Source organism: Carex rostrata, chromosome 23 (assembly GCF_964058835.1).
Source record: "Carex rostrata chromosome 23, lpCarRost1.2, whole genome shotgun sequence".
NCBI classification, from domain to species: Eukaryota; Viridiplantae; Streptophyta; class Magnoliopsida; order Poales; family Cyperaceae; genus Carex; species Carex rostrata.
In genome coordinates this window covers 2,456,254-2,471,404 of record NC_135940.1, presented here as the reverse complement: position 1 = coordinate 2,471,404, position 15,151 = coordinate 2,456,254, and the positions used below count along the sequence as shown (strand labels likewise).

Sequence of the window (15,151 nt, the reverse complement as noted above, 5' to 3'; positions counted from 1 at the left end):
AATTGATATTTTTTTTTCTCATTTGCCTACATAAAATTAAAATTGCATTGAACACATGAGATATACATGAGTATTTCTATCCTTTTCTTACATTTCTCATGTGCAAAGACAATATCAGAACTGGTATTTTTAAAAATACAAGTATTTAACCGTGGGAATAAAATAAACAAAAATAAACAACTAATGAGCTAGCTGATCCAAGATGGTCCATGTGGATAAAATAATAGGAAGCTGATAATTGTAGCCCAAACAAAGTATCCGTGAGCGTCTTCCAACCTTCTAGAATATCGACAACAAAAAGATCAGATTTTACTTCATACAGCACAATAACAGTATCAATCTTTCTTTATTGTATAGAATTTTGCTGCATGAAGAGAAAAACGCTCTGTTAAACAAATTTAACAAAAGCACCACCCAATGCAGCAGAACAATCGTATAATTTAAACATATAAAGAAAATAGTTTAATCTACTGCGTTAAAGTGTTTAACTTTCATTGTAAATGAGTTAAATTTTCATTTTTAAAAACAAAAACGAATTCCCGAATTCGTCCACGAGCAAAAATTTATAGATCTAAACTAGAACCAAACCCCAAGTGCGTCCCCAAGCACGAAATTTACACCTCTAAATTTGTACTAATCTCCAAGGGCATCCCCCAGCACAAATTTTCTTTATTTGTGCAGAATGTGCCAGGAACAGTACATGTGAACAAGTAAAGCATGTAAACCAATATGTACTGGCAAACAAACAACATAAACAAAGCATTGAAAATTTGTGCATATAAACCTGTGTTTACAAACACATTTTAAAGCTTATTCTTCAAACACATTTTAAAGCATATAAACATGTGTGTAAATCAAGTAAACCAATATATACTGGCAAGAAAACAACATAAACAAAACAATGAAAATTTGTGCATATAAGCATGTGTTTACAAACACATTTTAAAGCATATAAACATGTGTTTACAAACATTGAAATTTTTTGTTACAAACATATAAACATGTGTTTACAAACATTGAAAAATTTGTTACAAACATATAAACTTGTGTTTACAAACACATTTTAAAGCATATAAACCTGTATTTACAAAAATTAAAAAAAATCTGTGTTACAAACATATAAACCTGTGTTTACAAACACATTTTAAAGCATATAAACCTGTGTTTACAAACATTGAAAAATCTTAATTTAATGGATTACTTGTTCAAAATGAAGACTGTATTTTTATTTATTAAATATCAAAAGCTGTTAATTTGCATAATTAAAATTAGAACCAATCCCCGACCGCGTTCCCGAGCTAACTGGGTTTAAATTGTACTTTAAAGTACTTTAAAGTACGTTCAAGTAAGTAGTTAATTAATAATTACATGACTGTTAATAAGCTGGAGGACTAGCTCGGGGATTAGTGATTACAACTACTCCTAACATATTGTCCACGAAATTAAAGCGCAAGACAAAACTGTGCAAAGCTAACATTTAAAGCAATCAATGTAAAATAGCAATGCATTAAAATATCGATGCGTTAATTAATGGCAAATTAACAAATTTTCGTTATTAGCGGACAATTAAACCTAGTTAAACCAGTTCGGGGACGGGCTCGGGGTACAGGAACATTTCTCAAAATAATATTTTTTTTTTCTAACTAGTTAATGGTAAATTTATAAAAGGAGGAACTAATCAAGTACAATTAATAATTTTCTATGCATGAAACAGTATATTCTTTATTATTTTCATTTAAATTTAGCTGCCTTGACTCGCTACACAAATAACTGCACAATTTTGAACACAAAATTTTTTGTCTACACAATGTTCTATTTACCAGATTACCGGTGCGCGTATAATAAAAGTGAAATACATAAATTTGAACCAAACAAATTAGATTGAATAAAAATCAAAGTGTTATTCTTGTAAATTCAGGTCAGATGTCCCAACATTATATATATTTGTCAAAAAGCTAACACCAAAAGTTAGAATCTGCTCTAGTGTAAACTATTTCGCTCTTTTATTTATTTGAAAGCAAATATGATAATAAATGGATACACTATTTCTTTGTATCAAATCAGAGCCATTGCCTAGTGAGTGCGGTTAGGCTTATAATACAAAAATGTTTTATAATACGATTTCATCAATGGAAGGGTTCTAATCTTACCAGTATAATACTATTTCTTCATTAAAATATACTGGTAAAGCACTGCCTTAAATTCACTTATTTATTTGCGTAGATACACATACACATACACATACACATACACATACACATAATTTCTTGTTCTAGCTCTAAATAAAAGTTCAATTTCCCAACAAAAATATATCTATGCTGACTAGAGATCAGTCATTCTAAATCCACCAGCTCAACCTTTCCTCCTCATCAAAAGACAGAGAATGGGAGCTCTCATTGTTGTTATTACGATTGCTCCTTATATCAGCATCGCCATTGTTCGTATTGTAGTAATGCAACACTGCAGCACCCGACAGCACTGCCAGCGTCAATGCTTGTGCATGTATCCTGGATTTGTATAAAAATTGTATATCATCAATGGAGATTCAAGCAAAGTAAGATTCATGAAATATTGTTTAATGGCGTTTTGAGGCACATATATATGCTGACATATCTAATTGAAAGCCATAACATCTTTCTCCTTCATTAGGTTTCTTCTTTATATTATTCATTTTTGTTAAGTAGAATAACAAGAGTATGAGTATCCTACTGAACTGTTATTTAATCAGATTTAATTATTGTTTGTAATTATGTGTCATTGTGTCTTAGTTACCTGGCATGGATGAGACGAAGGCTAGGCTTTAATGGCGTTGTCTTGGCATTGTATACACAAGAGGCACCAACTGAAGTTGCCCAAAATGCCCCTAAAGTCAAATAACACAAACCAAACATAAATTGCTATTCTATTGTAATCCAAAAACGAAAATATAAAATAATTAAGTTTCCTTAATTAGTTACCAATGCTAGTGAGCTTGTGCTCAGCAATCCATGCTTGCAAGGAGGCCATTTTCTTTTCTCTATTGCTTGAGGTGTACTGAAACTGAGAAGGGAAAATTCTAAATATTTGAGTGGGGTTAAGAGAGGGAGAGAGAATTTGCGTTTTATTTATTAAGGCTTAGGAGCCCTTGGTTTTAGTCTAAACCAGATGCTACGCCTTGGTAATTAATTGGAAAACGATTTAATCACTTGGATGCACCCAATGTTTTGGGACACCTTGTTTCTTTGTAGTAGGTAACAGTCGAAAGAATCAAACGTTGCGAGATTACTTTCTTCGTTACTTTTTTTTAATTATTATTTTTATAGGGAAAAGAAAAGCAAAGTTGGATAAACATTGGGCCATTATGGACTGGTCCACTGATTAAGAATTTAAGATCTGAAGACACCAATCCGTTTCGGTGATTATTCTGTTTTACATTTTAAAACCAAACATTTTAATTGCTTTATTCCGTCAAATCTGTTTGGTAGTCAATTTTTTTTTGTGAATTAGCATAAAAAAGGCAGACAGGGATTTTTCATATCATATATCCAGAGTAATTTTGTGTGCAATCTTCCCATTTATTATTTCTTTTTGAAATAAACTAAAACAAAAATGAGGAGGGTTCAAATGCCTCCATTTTCTATGTCTCTACCGTGCCTCTAATTTTAAAAACATTAATAACTCAAAATTTAAAACTTGAAAGTCAAAATAAAATTGTTGGATATGATCTATATCATTTTATCTATGCACGTGTAAAAAATATAACATTTAAATTTTGTTTTGGTTGTTATCAGAAACTTGTAAAAAACACACTAATGTGAATAATTTCTAGATGTTGATTTTTCAACCTATTTATTCACATTTAAACAAAATCGAAATGTGATAATTTTTTATGAGCACATAGAAAAAATAACATATATCACATCTAACGATTTTATTTTGATTTTTAAATTTTAAATTTTGACTTATTAAAGTTCTTAAAAATGGAGGCATTTGAACCCTCCTAAAAAAATATGGTTATATATATAGTTTTTGGACATACAGAAATAAGAGAAAAGGTTCTTGTCCATTACCTTTTGTCCACCGCCTGTCCACTACGTTATCCGGTTCCCACTTTCTAACGACTTGTCTGCTCGTATTTAAACATGTCATCCGACGGAACCTTCTGAATTTCATTTCCAAAATTTCCAATACGATCAGATTTCCTTTTTTGAATTTCTCTCTCTCTCTTTCTTTTCTCCTTGCTCGTCGTCTCCAGTTCGGCCACATGGATCGGTGCAGATGCGGTTCTCCTCTCCTCAACCCCATCCCTTCGACGACCTCTCCTTGGCGGTCTCCTCTTCGACGGGTTCTTGATCGTGCAGATCTGAACGGCCTCCTACTCATCGCTCACCGGCGGCACTACTCATCGCTCGCTGGCACCACTACGCGCCGGCGCTTTATTCTCTCCGACGGACTTCTCCGACATCTTTATTAGATTCTAGTGGAGAGAGACGATCTAAGAGAGGCGATCTGGTGGAGAGAGATGAGAGCGAGGCGATCTAGAGGAGAGAGATGAGAGTGAGGCGATCTAGAGCATAATCAGGTTGTTTTACAGTATTCATCTTGTAGTTTTACAATATGCATCTTGTGGTTTTACAGTATTCAAATCAACTTGTTTATTTTACAGTTGAACAGATGGTGTTGAACTGATGTGTTTTGTTAAGCAATTGTGTTACAGTTTGGAATCGTTATATTTGTACTGAAGATGTGTCAGTTTACAATATTGAGCTATTGTTGTTTTTAGTTTTTGTGTTTTTGTTCTGAATGTTCTGGATTTATAGTTTAGATATAGCAATTTTACAGTTTTGATTTTTGTTTTCAAAATTTTGGTTGACTATTTTACAGTATTAAAAATTCATATTTTTTAAATACAATTTAATCGTTTTCATCTGCTATTTTTATAATTTGATAAATTTATAGTTTTTACCTTTTGTTTTCAAGTTTAACTTGATAATTTTACATTATTTGAATTTTTATTTTTTAACATTTTATTTTATCGTTTTCATATGCTAATTTTATAATTTGGTAAATATATAGTTTTTGCCTTTTGTTTTTACAGTTTAACTTGATAATTTTACAATATTCATTATTTTGCCTTTTTATCACGTTTTTTGTCAAAATAATTGCTAATAACTAACATTAACTACCAATAACTTCCTATAACTGCAACTTTCGAAAGTACAGTTTGAAAATACATTTTTTTGTCCTGTTGTGGAAGTTGCAATCTGTTTTTAACTATCATGGGACCACTTCAAATAGTTGCTGGATGTTTTGTGATTAACTGATATATTTTATGTGATATATTGTATAATTATACAGCATGTAGAAGTAGTTTTATAATATTCGCACAAGTCAAATCTGTGGACAAATGGTGGACAAAAGTCTGTGTACAATTATATGCTTTATAGAAATAAAACTCTACATATCAAAATTTTGTGCTTATTGAGTATTATTTGATAACTGATTAGAATTCGCTACATTCTGACTATTGGAAACTTCAATTCTGAGTATATACCGTTCTTGAAATATATTATGTTTTCTTTTTCCAACAAAATTAGGTTGAGATATTTAAGAGATAATATTGGGCTCTTAATGTCATGCAGAGCATCCATATAATCAGAAGATGTCATCAAATATGGTTGAAATATACGTTCATCTTAAAGTAATTAATAATCGGAGTGTTTTAGTTCCTAATACATATAATTTTGATACATTTAAGTATATACAAAAAGAGGAGGGATCAAGTTACCATAATCATTTTCTATATTTTCAAAGTCCAAATCGTCGATCCAAACCGTTAGATGTAATCTCTATAATAAAATGTGCTTGGAGACCAAATTTTACATTTTTTGGAATTTTTTTACTATTTATTAAGATGAGTACAAAATTCAATGGTCTGAATTTGACTAGTTTTTGTACCCATCTTAATAACGTTTCAAATCGTTATATTTTGTTGTCAATAATGAAAACAAATTATAGAAAAACTATGTGTTTTTATAATGTGAAGAAATTGTATGATTTTCCAAAAACATTTTTCTACAACTAAAAAAACAGATATCACTAGTGAGTCCGGCTACTATACCACTAGTGTCATTTGAATCTAAATAACACCACATCTTGAGCCATCTGATATGCTTTAATATCCGTGCATGATGTAGCGCTGAATCAAAAGGAAAATAAACGGAAGTCTAAAATTTAACCTTCGTTGGCTCTTGTTTTCCCTGCCCTCCGCCAACACACGCTCTCTCTCTCTCTTGTTCGCTCTCGTGGGCTCTCTACCATCCGCTGCCCTCTCTCTCATCTCTCCCAGTCGCGCTTGCCTCAGATGCGCCCTTGCCCTAACCCTTGCCTCGCCTCAACTGCGCCTTCGCCTTCGCCCTCACCCTAACCCCAACCCTAACCCTCCGCTGCTCTCTCTTATCTCTCCTCAGTCACGCTTGCTACTTCGCCCGCTCACTGCTTCGCCTTAGTCGCGCCTTCGTTCTAGCGGCACTGCCTCATCTAACCATGACTTGCCTCGTTCGACTCAGTGCCTCTGGGGGTATGAGAACTTGACCCGATTTCGTGTTATCTGATTTATTAATTTAAGACATGTTCCCTTGTTTGTCTCTTGATTTGAGAATTAATATAAATGAAGAATTCTTACTTCAGTGCGTCCTAAAGTTGCTCGATGAAATGACAAAATGAAAGTAAAAGATTGTTTCTTTTGTTTATCTCTTGCGGTGTTTCCTGATTTGAGAATTGGTATGAATTGATAAGCAATTTAACTCTTTTCTAGTTAATGTTTTGTTATGTAAGAATTTGGAGTTTGTAATTTGGACACTCTATTTCTAATCTTGTTTGTGTCCTTTCTTGATATTCATATTTTTAGATATGTTTTGATAGGGAACATATAACATCCAGCTATTTTCATTGGCAGTCTTGCTATCAAGCTTATCTACAACCAGGTACAGACATACACCTCTGTTCCCTTGACCCTGTGACCATATTCATGAAATTTCACTACTTTTTCTTGGTGTTTTATTTATTTTTCCAGATGGGTGGCATAGATGAAATTTTACTATTTTATTTTATTTTTCTTGGTGTTTTATTTATTTTCCCCTTGATTTGGTAAGATGGCATTTTCATTTGCAGAACCATCGCAATACTATTTTCAAAAAAATTTCAAAGTAAAGAGGTTTACTTTCAATTATTCAGAGATGCTTTAGTTTCCAGGGATTAGATTAGGTTCTACTGGTAAAATGCCAGCTCTGGATTGTGATATTGTTTAGTTACAAGGGTTGCATCTTTTTTTTTGTGTACTAATTTTTGGGTGAGATTACCGGGTCTCCTAGACCCTAGATTAAGGAAAACTTACCTTTTAGAATTTTGATAACTGGAATTGATGAAAGAATTATAAGAATTATTTAATGGTATATGGTTTATTGCTCACTGGATAGACCAATTTTTGAGATATGATGGTTTATTGCTCAATCTCACAGTACTTGTTAACATGAACCCTTGAGTTAACATTAATATTAAATTGTGACTTAATTATAACTATTGTGCTCTATTTATTTGCAGATAAATGGATGATTTTGCGGTAGATGAAATAAATGTTTTGAACGTAGATGAAGTGGATGCTTTGTTGATAAATGAAGCGGGAGAGGAAAGTTTTGAGGGTCAAACACAAGCTTTTGGAGTGCATGATCATGAAGACAACATGGAATACAACAACGAGTCTGAGAGTGAGAATTACAACTTATATTGACAATGTTTATTTCGGTATAGAAGCAATAGTAACATTTTGGTATAGAAATGAATAGGTATATTTTGGTATAGAAAGAAAATAGCTATAGTTTGGTATAGAAAAAAAATAGCTATATTTTGGTGTTAAGGTATTTGCTTGTATATTGCCATTTAGTAATGTTTTATCGATTACTAGTTTACTTGTGTTGCTTGTTTACTGCTATACTAGTTTTACTTTTGGTGCAGATGAGCTAATCGAAAAGATAAAAGGATTCATGGATTTCGATAAATTAATTGCTTCTCCTCAAACGATGTCAAAGGTGGGGATTTGGGCTCTGATTTAAAGGGAGAAAGGAGCAAAGTTACCTTTCTAATTTAGGCTCTGATTTAAATTCAAAGCTCCTTTTCATACCCAACCCACACAAATTGGATGAATCAATAACGAAACTGGTTAAAAATATACAAAATCGCAAAATTGAAAGAGAGAATTACATATTAGTAAAGAGGAGACCAACACAGAAGCTCCCAATGCAAAGGAGAAGAGTCCATCTAGTAGTAACGCCACCATCTTCCCCTATTCTATATCTCCAGTTCATCTCCACAGTCCACACAAAAGGCTATCGCCTCTTCACAGAAAGCCACAGCTCATCTATTTGGTAGAAAATTACTTGAGGCGAGCGCGACTGGAAGAGATAAGAGAGAGGGCAGCAGCGACTGAGGCGATGCAGCGAGCGTGCAAGGTAAGCGTGACTGAGGAGAGATAAGAGAGAGCAGCGGAGGGATAGGGTTGGACTCTCCGAGAGCGAACGAGAGAGAGCGTGCGTTGGCGGAGGGCAGGGAAAACAAGAGCCAACGGAGGTTAAATTTTAGACTTCCGTTTATTTTCCTTTTGATTTAGCGCTACATCATGCACGGATATTAAAGCATATCAGATGGCTCAAGATGTGGTGTTATTTATATTCAAATGACACTAGTGGTATAGTAGCCGGACTCATCACTAGTTTATATTGTGATTTATTTTATTTTATTTAAAGTTACAAAAAAAACATTTAGATAAATCTAACAAATAACTGGTAAAACTAATTTTAATTTAGCAAAATAAATTTTACAAATCTAAATGAATATGTTTTTAATTAAGCTTTTCTATTTTTTTATTTTAGTCTTTCAATCAATATTTTACAAAGGTTAAAGTTTTATAAATTGTATCACGACAAAATTTTCTTAACTAATTATATTATAAACTAAAAAAAAAATTTAGAGATAAAGTAAATGATTTGGGTTATCTTTGGTTTTCATGATTTCCTCCAATTTTTAATTTAAGTTGGAATAATGGATTTTACTTTTTTTTGTGCGATACTCAATCATTTATTGAGCAATTAGGTCTTCAAGAAAAATCCCATAAAATACGTGTTAAAAAAAATCTGCAAACCAACTGAAATGGCTTGAGGTTTATTATCATAATTTTACAACAGTATGCAGTCGTCGGACAGATAGAGTATCGAGTATCGCCAAGCGATTAATAAAAAATAATCGGGAATAATCGGTTATAATCAGAAATAATCGACTGATTAATCAGAAAAATCCATAACGGTTTGGTCACCACCAATAACTAATCAGCCGATTAATCAGCCTAAATACACGTTTTTTACAACACTGATCATAACTACACATTGAATGAACAAAATTTGAACATTATCTCTGCTTAAATTGATATTTTTTTTCTCATTTGCCTACATAGAATTTGTATTGAAGTTGAACACATGATATATGCATTAATATTTCTATTCTTTCATACATTTCTCATGCGCAAAAATCTTGTTCAAAATAAAGTATTTTACAGTGGGAATAAAATAAGCAATTAACTTTCATACATTTTTCATGCGCAAATCTTGTTCAAAATAAAGTATTTTACAGTGGGAATAAAATAAGCAATTAATGAGCTGGCTGATCCAAGATGATAAAAATAAAAGCTTTTTTTTTTCTTCTAACTAGTTAATAGTAAATAAATAAAAGGGGAACTAATAAAGTAAAATTAATGATCTTATGAAACCGTATATTAATTATGATTTTCTTTTATATTTAGCTGCCTTGACTCGCTATACGAATAACTGAACAGTTGGGAACACAAAAATTCTCATATTTACTGTTCGATTTACCAGAGCGCGTCACATGGAAGTAAAATCAGCGGTGACGGATACGGAGCGGACATCTTCAGACGGATACGAATACACGTCCAGATGAGATCGGATATCAATTAAAATAATATTAAAAAAATATGAAAGTTCAAAATAATTATCTCATTATAATAACAACAACAACAACAACAACAACAACCAATTTTTTTTTTTGTTTTTTTTTTTTGAGAGAAACCCGTAGGTGTGATTTTATTGAAAGCGAAACAGCAGTCTACATAGCTTGAGAAAATAAATGCCCTAAGTATATATTATAATAGCGAAACAACTAAGTCTTTAGTCTCAAACGAATTAGGATAGACTATTATCTCATTATAATAGTGAATAAAATAAATTTTCATAATATATACGAAAGTATATATTTATTAATTGAATACAAATAGTTAAAATGTAAAATCATATGAATATTCTAATACGCACGGATATTCAGATATCCAGATCTAAATTTTTTAATACGAATCAAGAGGTTGGTTATTCTACTTCCATAAGCATATAAGAGCATATGTTTATGGAAGCGTCTAATTATCCACATGCTATATAATTATACAATACATCACATAAAATATATCAGTTAATTACAAAACATTAAACAACTATTTGAAGTGGTCCCATGATAGTTAAAAGTATATTGAAACTTGCACAACATTACAAAAAAATTGTACTTTCAAACTATACTTTCGAAAATTGCAGTTATAGAAAGTTATTGGTAGTTAGTGTTAGTTATTAGCAGTTATTTTGACAAAAACGTGATAAAAAGGAATACTGTAAAATTAAAATTTTCAATTTTTTTTTCTCGATTTAATGAATACACAAATAAATCATCAAAATAATGAATACTGTAAAATTAACCACTTTAACTATAAAAATAAAATGTACAAACTATAAAATTACAGACATGCAAAATTTATAGATGAAAACGATAAAATAAAATGTTGAAAAATATTAATTTTCAATACTGTAAAAATATCAAGTTAAACTGTGAAATCAAAAGGTAAAAACTATAAAATTACAAAATTATAAAATTAGCAAATTAAATAAAATTTAAAAAATGTCAATTTTCAATACTGTAAAATTGTAAACCTAAACTGTGAAAATAAAAAGTAAAAACTATAAATTTACAACAATGTAACATTGGCAGATGAAAACGATTAAATACAACTTAAAAAACTATAAATTTTCAATACTATAAAATTGTGAATTTAAACTGTGAAAACAAAACGTAAAAACTATAAAATTTCAATAATATAAAATAAGCATATGAAAAAGAGAAAATAAAATGTAAAAAATACAAAATTTCAACTTAAACTACAAAAACAAAACATACAACCTACAAACAATCAATACTGTAAAATTTCTAAATCAAAACTATAAATCAATTCCATATATACTGTAAAATTTTTAAATCTAAACATACATTCATCATCTGTTCAATAAAACCATAATATTCACCACATAGCCCCTTCTCCAATCTTTGACCCAATACATAGCTGTTTCTGGTCAATTAGCAATTTCTTATCAATATCCAACTCGTTAGTGTTATCTGCCGAGCATTGGCCTGATTCGACCAGGTCGTCTGCCCATTTGCACTCTTCTTCCTCTATCCTACAATCCTTCTCACTTTCAGTTATGCTATTCATGTTGCACTTGCTCAAATAGTCAAATGACAAGTAAAAGATGAACTTTTTCTCTATGATTCGCCAGATCAACCAAAAATTGGAACATCAAAGTGACAATCACTGTATCTATCTCAGTTTCTCAAATCAAATTGAAGAAGAATATCCAAATAACTTGAGCCGTGACAAAATTCTTCAAGTTGGAAAAATTCTCTTAGGCTCACACAAGGCTTTGACCTCTGACTCAGAAAGGAACTTGCACTCGCGCAGTTGCTCAATTTGACGGTCTAGATCCGCGTGCACAGTCATCGTCACGGTTGATCTGAGTGTCTGGATCTAAGATTGGGGTTAGGGTTATGGTTTCTCAATTAGAGAGAAGATCAGCCGAGAACGCTTAGGAGATGGAAGAAAGAAACAGCAGCGGTCAGAGACGGATCTGAGGTTGATGGTCACGACGGTGGGGATAGATTTGATCCCAATGGTGGATCCTAAAAGCTATCGAGAGAGAAGGAGAGAAAGGAAGTGAAATGGATCAGAAATTTTGTTTCCGTAAAAAAACGGAGACAGTTGAGAAAGTTTATAAGTTTATTTAAAGGAATGTCGTAAGTAGTGGATTGATTAAACCCGTCTAGGGAAGTCCGTGCCCGGTCTGCCCGTGCCCTATGCCCGAGGTACCCGTGCCCGAGCCCGAGTATAGGTCGGGTAAACAAGTACACGGGTACGGGCAAAAAACGGGCCGGTCACCGTTTTTTGGGCAAAAATCCAACCATACTCAGACCGAATTATGCCCGTACCCGACCATACCCGTGCCCTTCGTGCTCGTGCCCGTACCCGTATACGCGTGTACCCTACCCGTTGTACCCTACCCGTGTACCCTATCCGTATATCCGTTTAAAATTTGAATTTCAAAATTTTTCAAATTTCTCCCCTTTCCAATTTTAATTTCTGTTTTTTAAAATCTTTTTTTTAATTTCTGTTTTTAAATCCTGTTTTTTAATTTCTGTTTTTTTAATTCCAATTTATTTTTCAAATGAAAATAAATGAACGTTTACAAAATATATTATCAATTTAAAATGAACGTTTAATGAATATATTATCAGTTTAAAATGAACGTTTACAAAATATATTATCAATTTAAAATGTAAACTAAAAATTTCGAGATATAAATAAATTATGAAACTATATAATTAGAATGAAAATTTGAAAATAAAATAAAATGACTCGTGTAAGGAAATAAATAAATACATTTGTACTTAGCCGAATAAACATATAAATTTTCGCAAGAATAATTTTTATATATAAGTTACAAATTCGTAATAATATTTATACGATACTGTTAAAAAAAAAAACAGAAAAAAAACCGGACCGGACCGTCCTGCCCCTCAAGGGTACAATGGATATAGGACGGGCAGGGCACGGTTTTTGAAAAAAAAATCCGGGATGCCCGGCCCGAGATACCCGTCTACCCGTGATACCCGTGCCCGACCTCTACCCGTGCCCGTGCCCGTGCCCGGGTATTCCCGACCCGCCCTGCCCCTACCCGAGAGCAAACCCCTAGTCGTAAGTATAGTTAGTTCGTTAAAATTGTTTTATAATACGATTTTGTTATTCCTGATATTTTATGTACTTTTTTAAAATTGAAAAGTATGTTAAAGTATAATTTTGTTAAAATATAATTGAAAAGTATGTTAATTTTGTTACAATATATTAAAAATACAGATATTAATATGCGTTCATATCCGATCCCTAATTCGTCGAAGGTAACAAAAAAAATGTACATAAAACATCAGGAATAACGAAACGTCCTTTGTTGAATTCCTCGAAGGTAAATGCATTGGATACCTAATTCATATATTGTAACAAAATTAACATACTTTTCAATTATATTTTTTTCATTGGAAAATAAGTACATAAAATACATATAAATTAGACAATAAAAGAATTTCCCCATATAGTCACATTTTGCCTTCATTTCTTTGTATTATTATTATTTTTTTTGTAAGTTGTTGATTGAAAATACAACAGATCAAATAAATGTCACAGTATGACAGTACAATTAATATGTAATCAACTAAACAATTTAGATATAAAAATTGAAAACAACCACAGTGCACAATCAAATAAATGCCACATTTAGAGAAACATTTAAGACCTTGTAAACTGAAGGTCTAAATTAAAAAAAAAGTTCATATTTAAAGGCCATCAAATAAGTACCACATCTGCTAAGTTAGCACTCTGACAATTTTTAACTTGTGCGTAAAAGTTTCGCCAATTTATTTATTTAGAGGAGTCAAACTATCCAAGCGGTGAGCGGCAAAAAGAAAAGAAAAGAAAAAAAAAAAATTGTCATTGGAAAATGTCAAACTATCCAATTTATTTATTTAAGTCGTAGAAAAATCTTGCGACTTAGATATTTTAAAAAAAAAATCAGTAACCTGATTATTTTTATTAAAATATATTAGAAAAAAAAAATGTCGGCTTAGGAGCCCTTGGTTTTAGTCTAAACCAGATTTATTTCCTTGGGGCTGCACCGGTGCACCCAATGTTTCTGAACACCAAACTTGGTTTCCGTGTTTTGGTAACAAATGTAACATTGGAAAAGAACTAATTGGTAAACGAAATAGTTGGTCGCCAACCGATCCGGGAATATTTAGATTTCTACTTTATTTTATTATTATTTTTGTAAGGAAAAGAAAAACAAAGGTAGACAAACTTTGGGTCATTTTGGACCGGTCCACTCCAATTCGTCTCGGTTATTCATTATTTTAATAATTTTATTCCCTTCTTGCAAGACAGGATGTGCAGGAAAGATGAACATGTACTGTTGCACATTCCTTTGCATAATTTGGGTTTAAAATATATAGTATTTCTACACCGAGAATAATAAGCAAGCAGATAGATTCATCTCCATATGTTCATGGGCCAGAAAAAGGTTCAGTTTGCATTAAATTTACATCACAGAACTAATGGGCCTAGATTTTAGTAAATGAGATCCTATTAGGAGGCCCAAAATTTTAAAAAATGATTATTATTCTAGTCAACCAAACTAATTTCAGAAATAGCAAAGTAAATAAGGCTTATAAGAATAGTTCGGTTTGTGCTCACCACGCAGCTGCGTAGTTTGCTAAATTGAATCTCGTGATGTATATAAGATGGGAGAATGCTCTCTCTTTTAGAATAGGGCCTGTGGGACTAAACATATTGACGTAGTTCCGATTTTGCTATTCAAATAAGATGCCGACATTAAGCTCCTTGTGCTTTCTCCATTTCCACGATATCAGTTCCTCTCCATTTCTGAATCTAGGCTTTAGTTATTATTTTCTCCAAAAAGACATTTGAATACGCAAATATAGGGGGCTGTTGGAATTAATTAAATATTATATTAAATCGGCAGATTTAATAGATTCTTAATATATTTAATATTGACAAAAATCAGTACATATCAAAATCTATTATTGAATTAAAACAATTAAAATTGGACATTTTTTAGTAAAATCTAAACATAAAATGTACTCCTAAGAGGCAGAGGGTAGGTAGCTAGCTAGAGATGCAAATCATGTTGCCAAAAGCAATACTAGAAATGTTTTTGTTCAGTTTCAC

The 15,151-nt window shown here is 31.9% G+C and overlaps 1 protein-coding gene and 2 long non-coding RNA genes across 3 annotated transcripts in view; 1 reads left to right on the top strand and 2 right to left on the bottom strand.

The window, feature by feature from the left end:
• LOC144574589 (uncharacterized) overlaps positions 1-15,151 on the bottom strand; it is a 46,320-nt gene that overhangs the window by 20,214 nt on the left and 10,955 nt on the right. The window lies entirely within an intron of this gene.
• LOC144574588 (uncharacterized) lies at positions 2,304-8,495 on the bottom strand. Its single transcript, XM_078324582.1, has 4 exons — positions 8,239-8,495; positions 2,958-3,039; positions 2,773-2,863; positions 2,304-2,507 (listed from the first exon to the last, which is right to left on the bottom strand). The coding sequence occupies exons 2-4, from the start codon at positions 3,004-3,006 to the stop codon at positions 2,339-2,341; spliced, it is 309 nt and encodes a 102-aa protein (XP_078180708.1). The 5' UTR covers positions 3,007-3,039; positions 8,239-8,495; the 3' UTR covers positions 2,304-2,338.
• LOC144574590 (uncharacterized) lies at positions 6,134-7,951 on the top strand. The gene is made up of 3 exons (XR_013518264.1): positions 6,134-6,559; positions 6,904-6,965; positions 7,582-7,951. It is a non-coding gene; the product is annotated as an uncharacterized LOC144574590 (long non-coding RNA).

Excerpts from the sequence above, each read along its gene's own strand:
- LOC144574588 (XM_078324582.1), bottom strand. The coding sequence starts at position 3,006 with ATGGCCTCCTTGCAAGCATGGATTGCTGAGCACAAGCTCACTAGCATT. Across the intron at positions 2,864-2,957 it reads GCACAAGCTCACTAGCATTG|GGGCATTTTGGGCAACTTCA; the intron begins GTAACTAATTAA and ends ATTTGACTTTAG. Across the intron at positions 2,508-2,772 it reads CTTCGTCTCATCCATGCCAG|GATACATGCACAAGCATTGA; the intron begins GTAACTAAGACA and ends ATACAAATCCAG.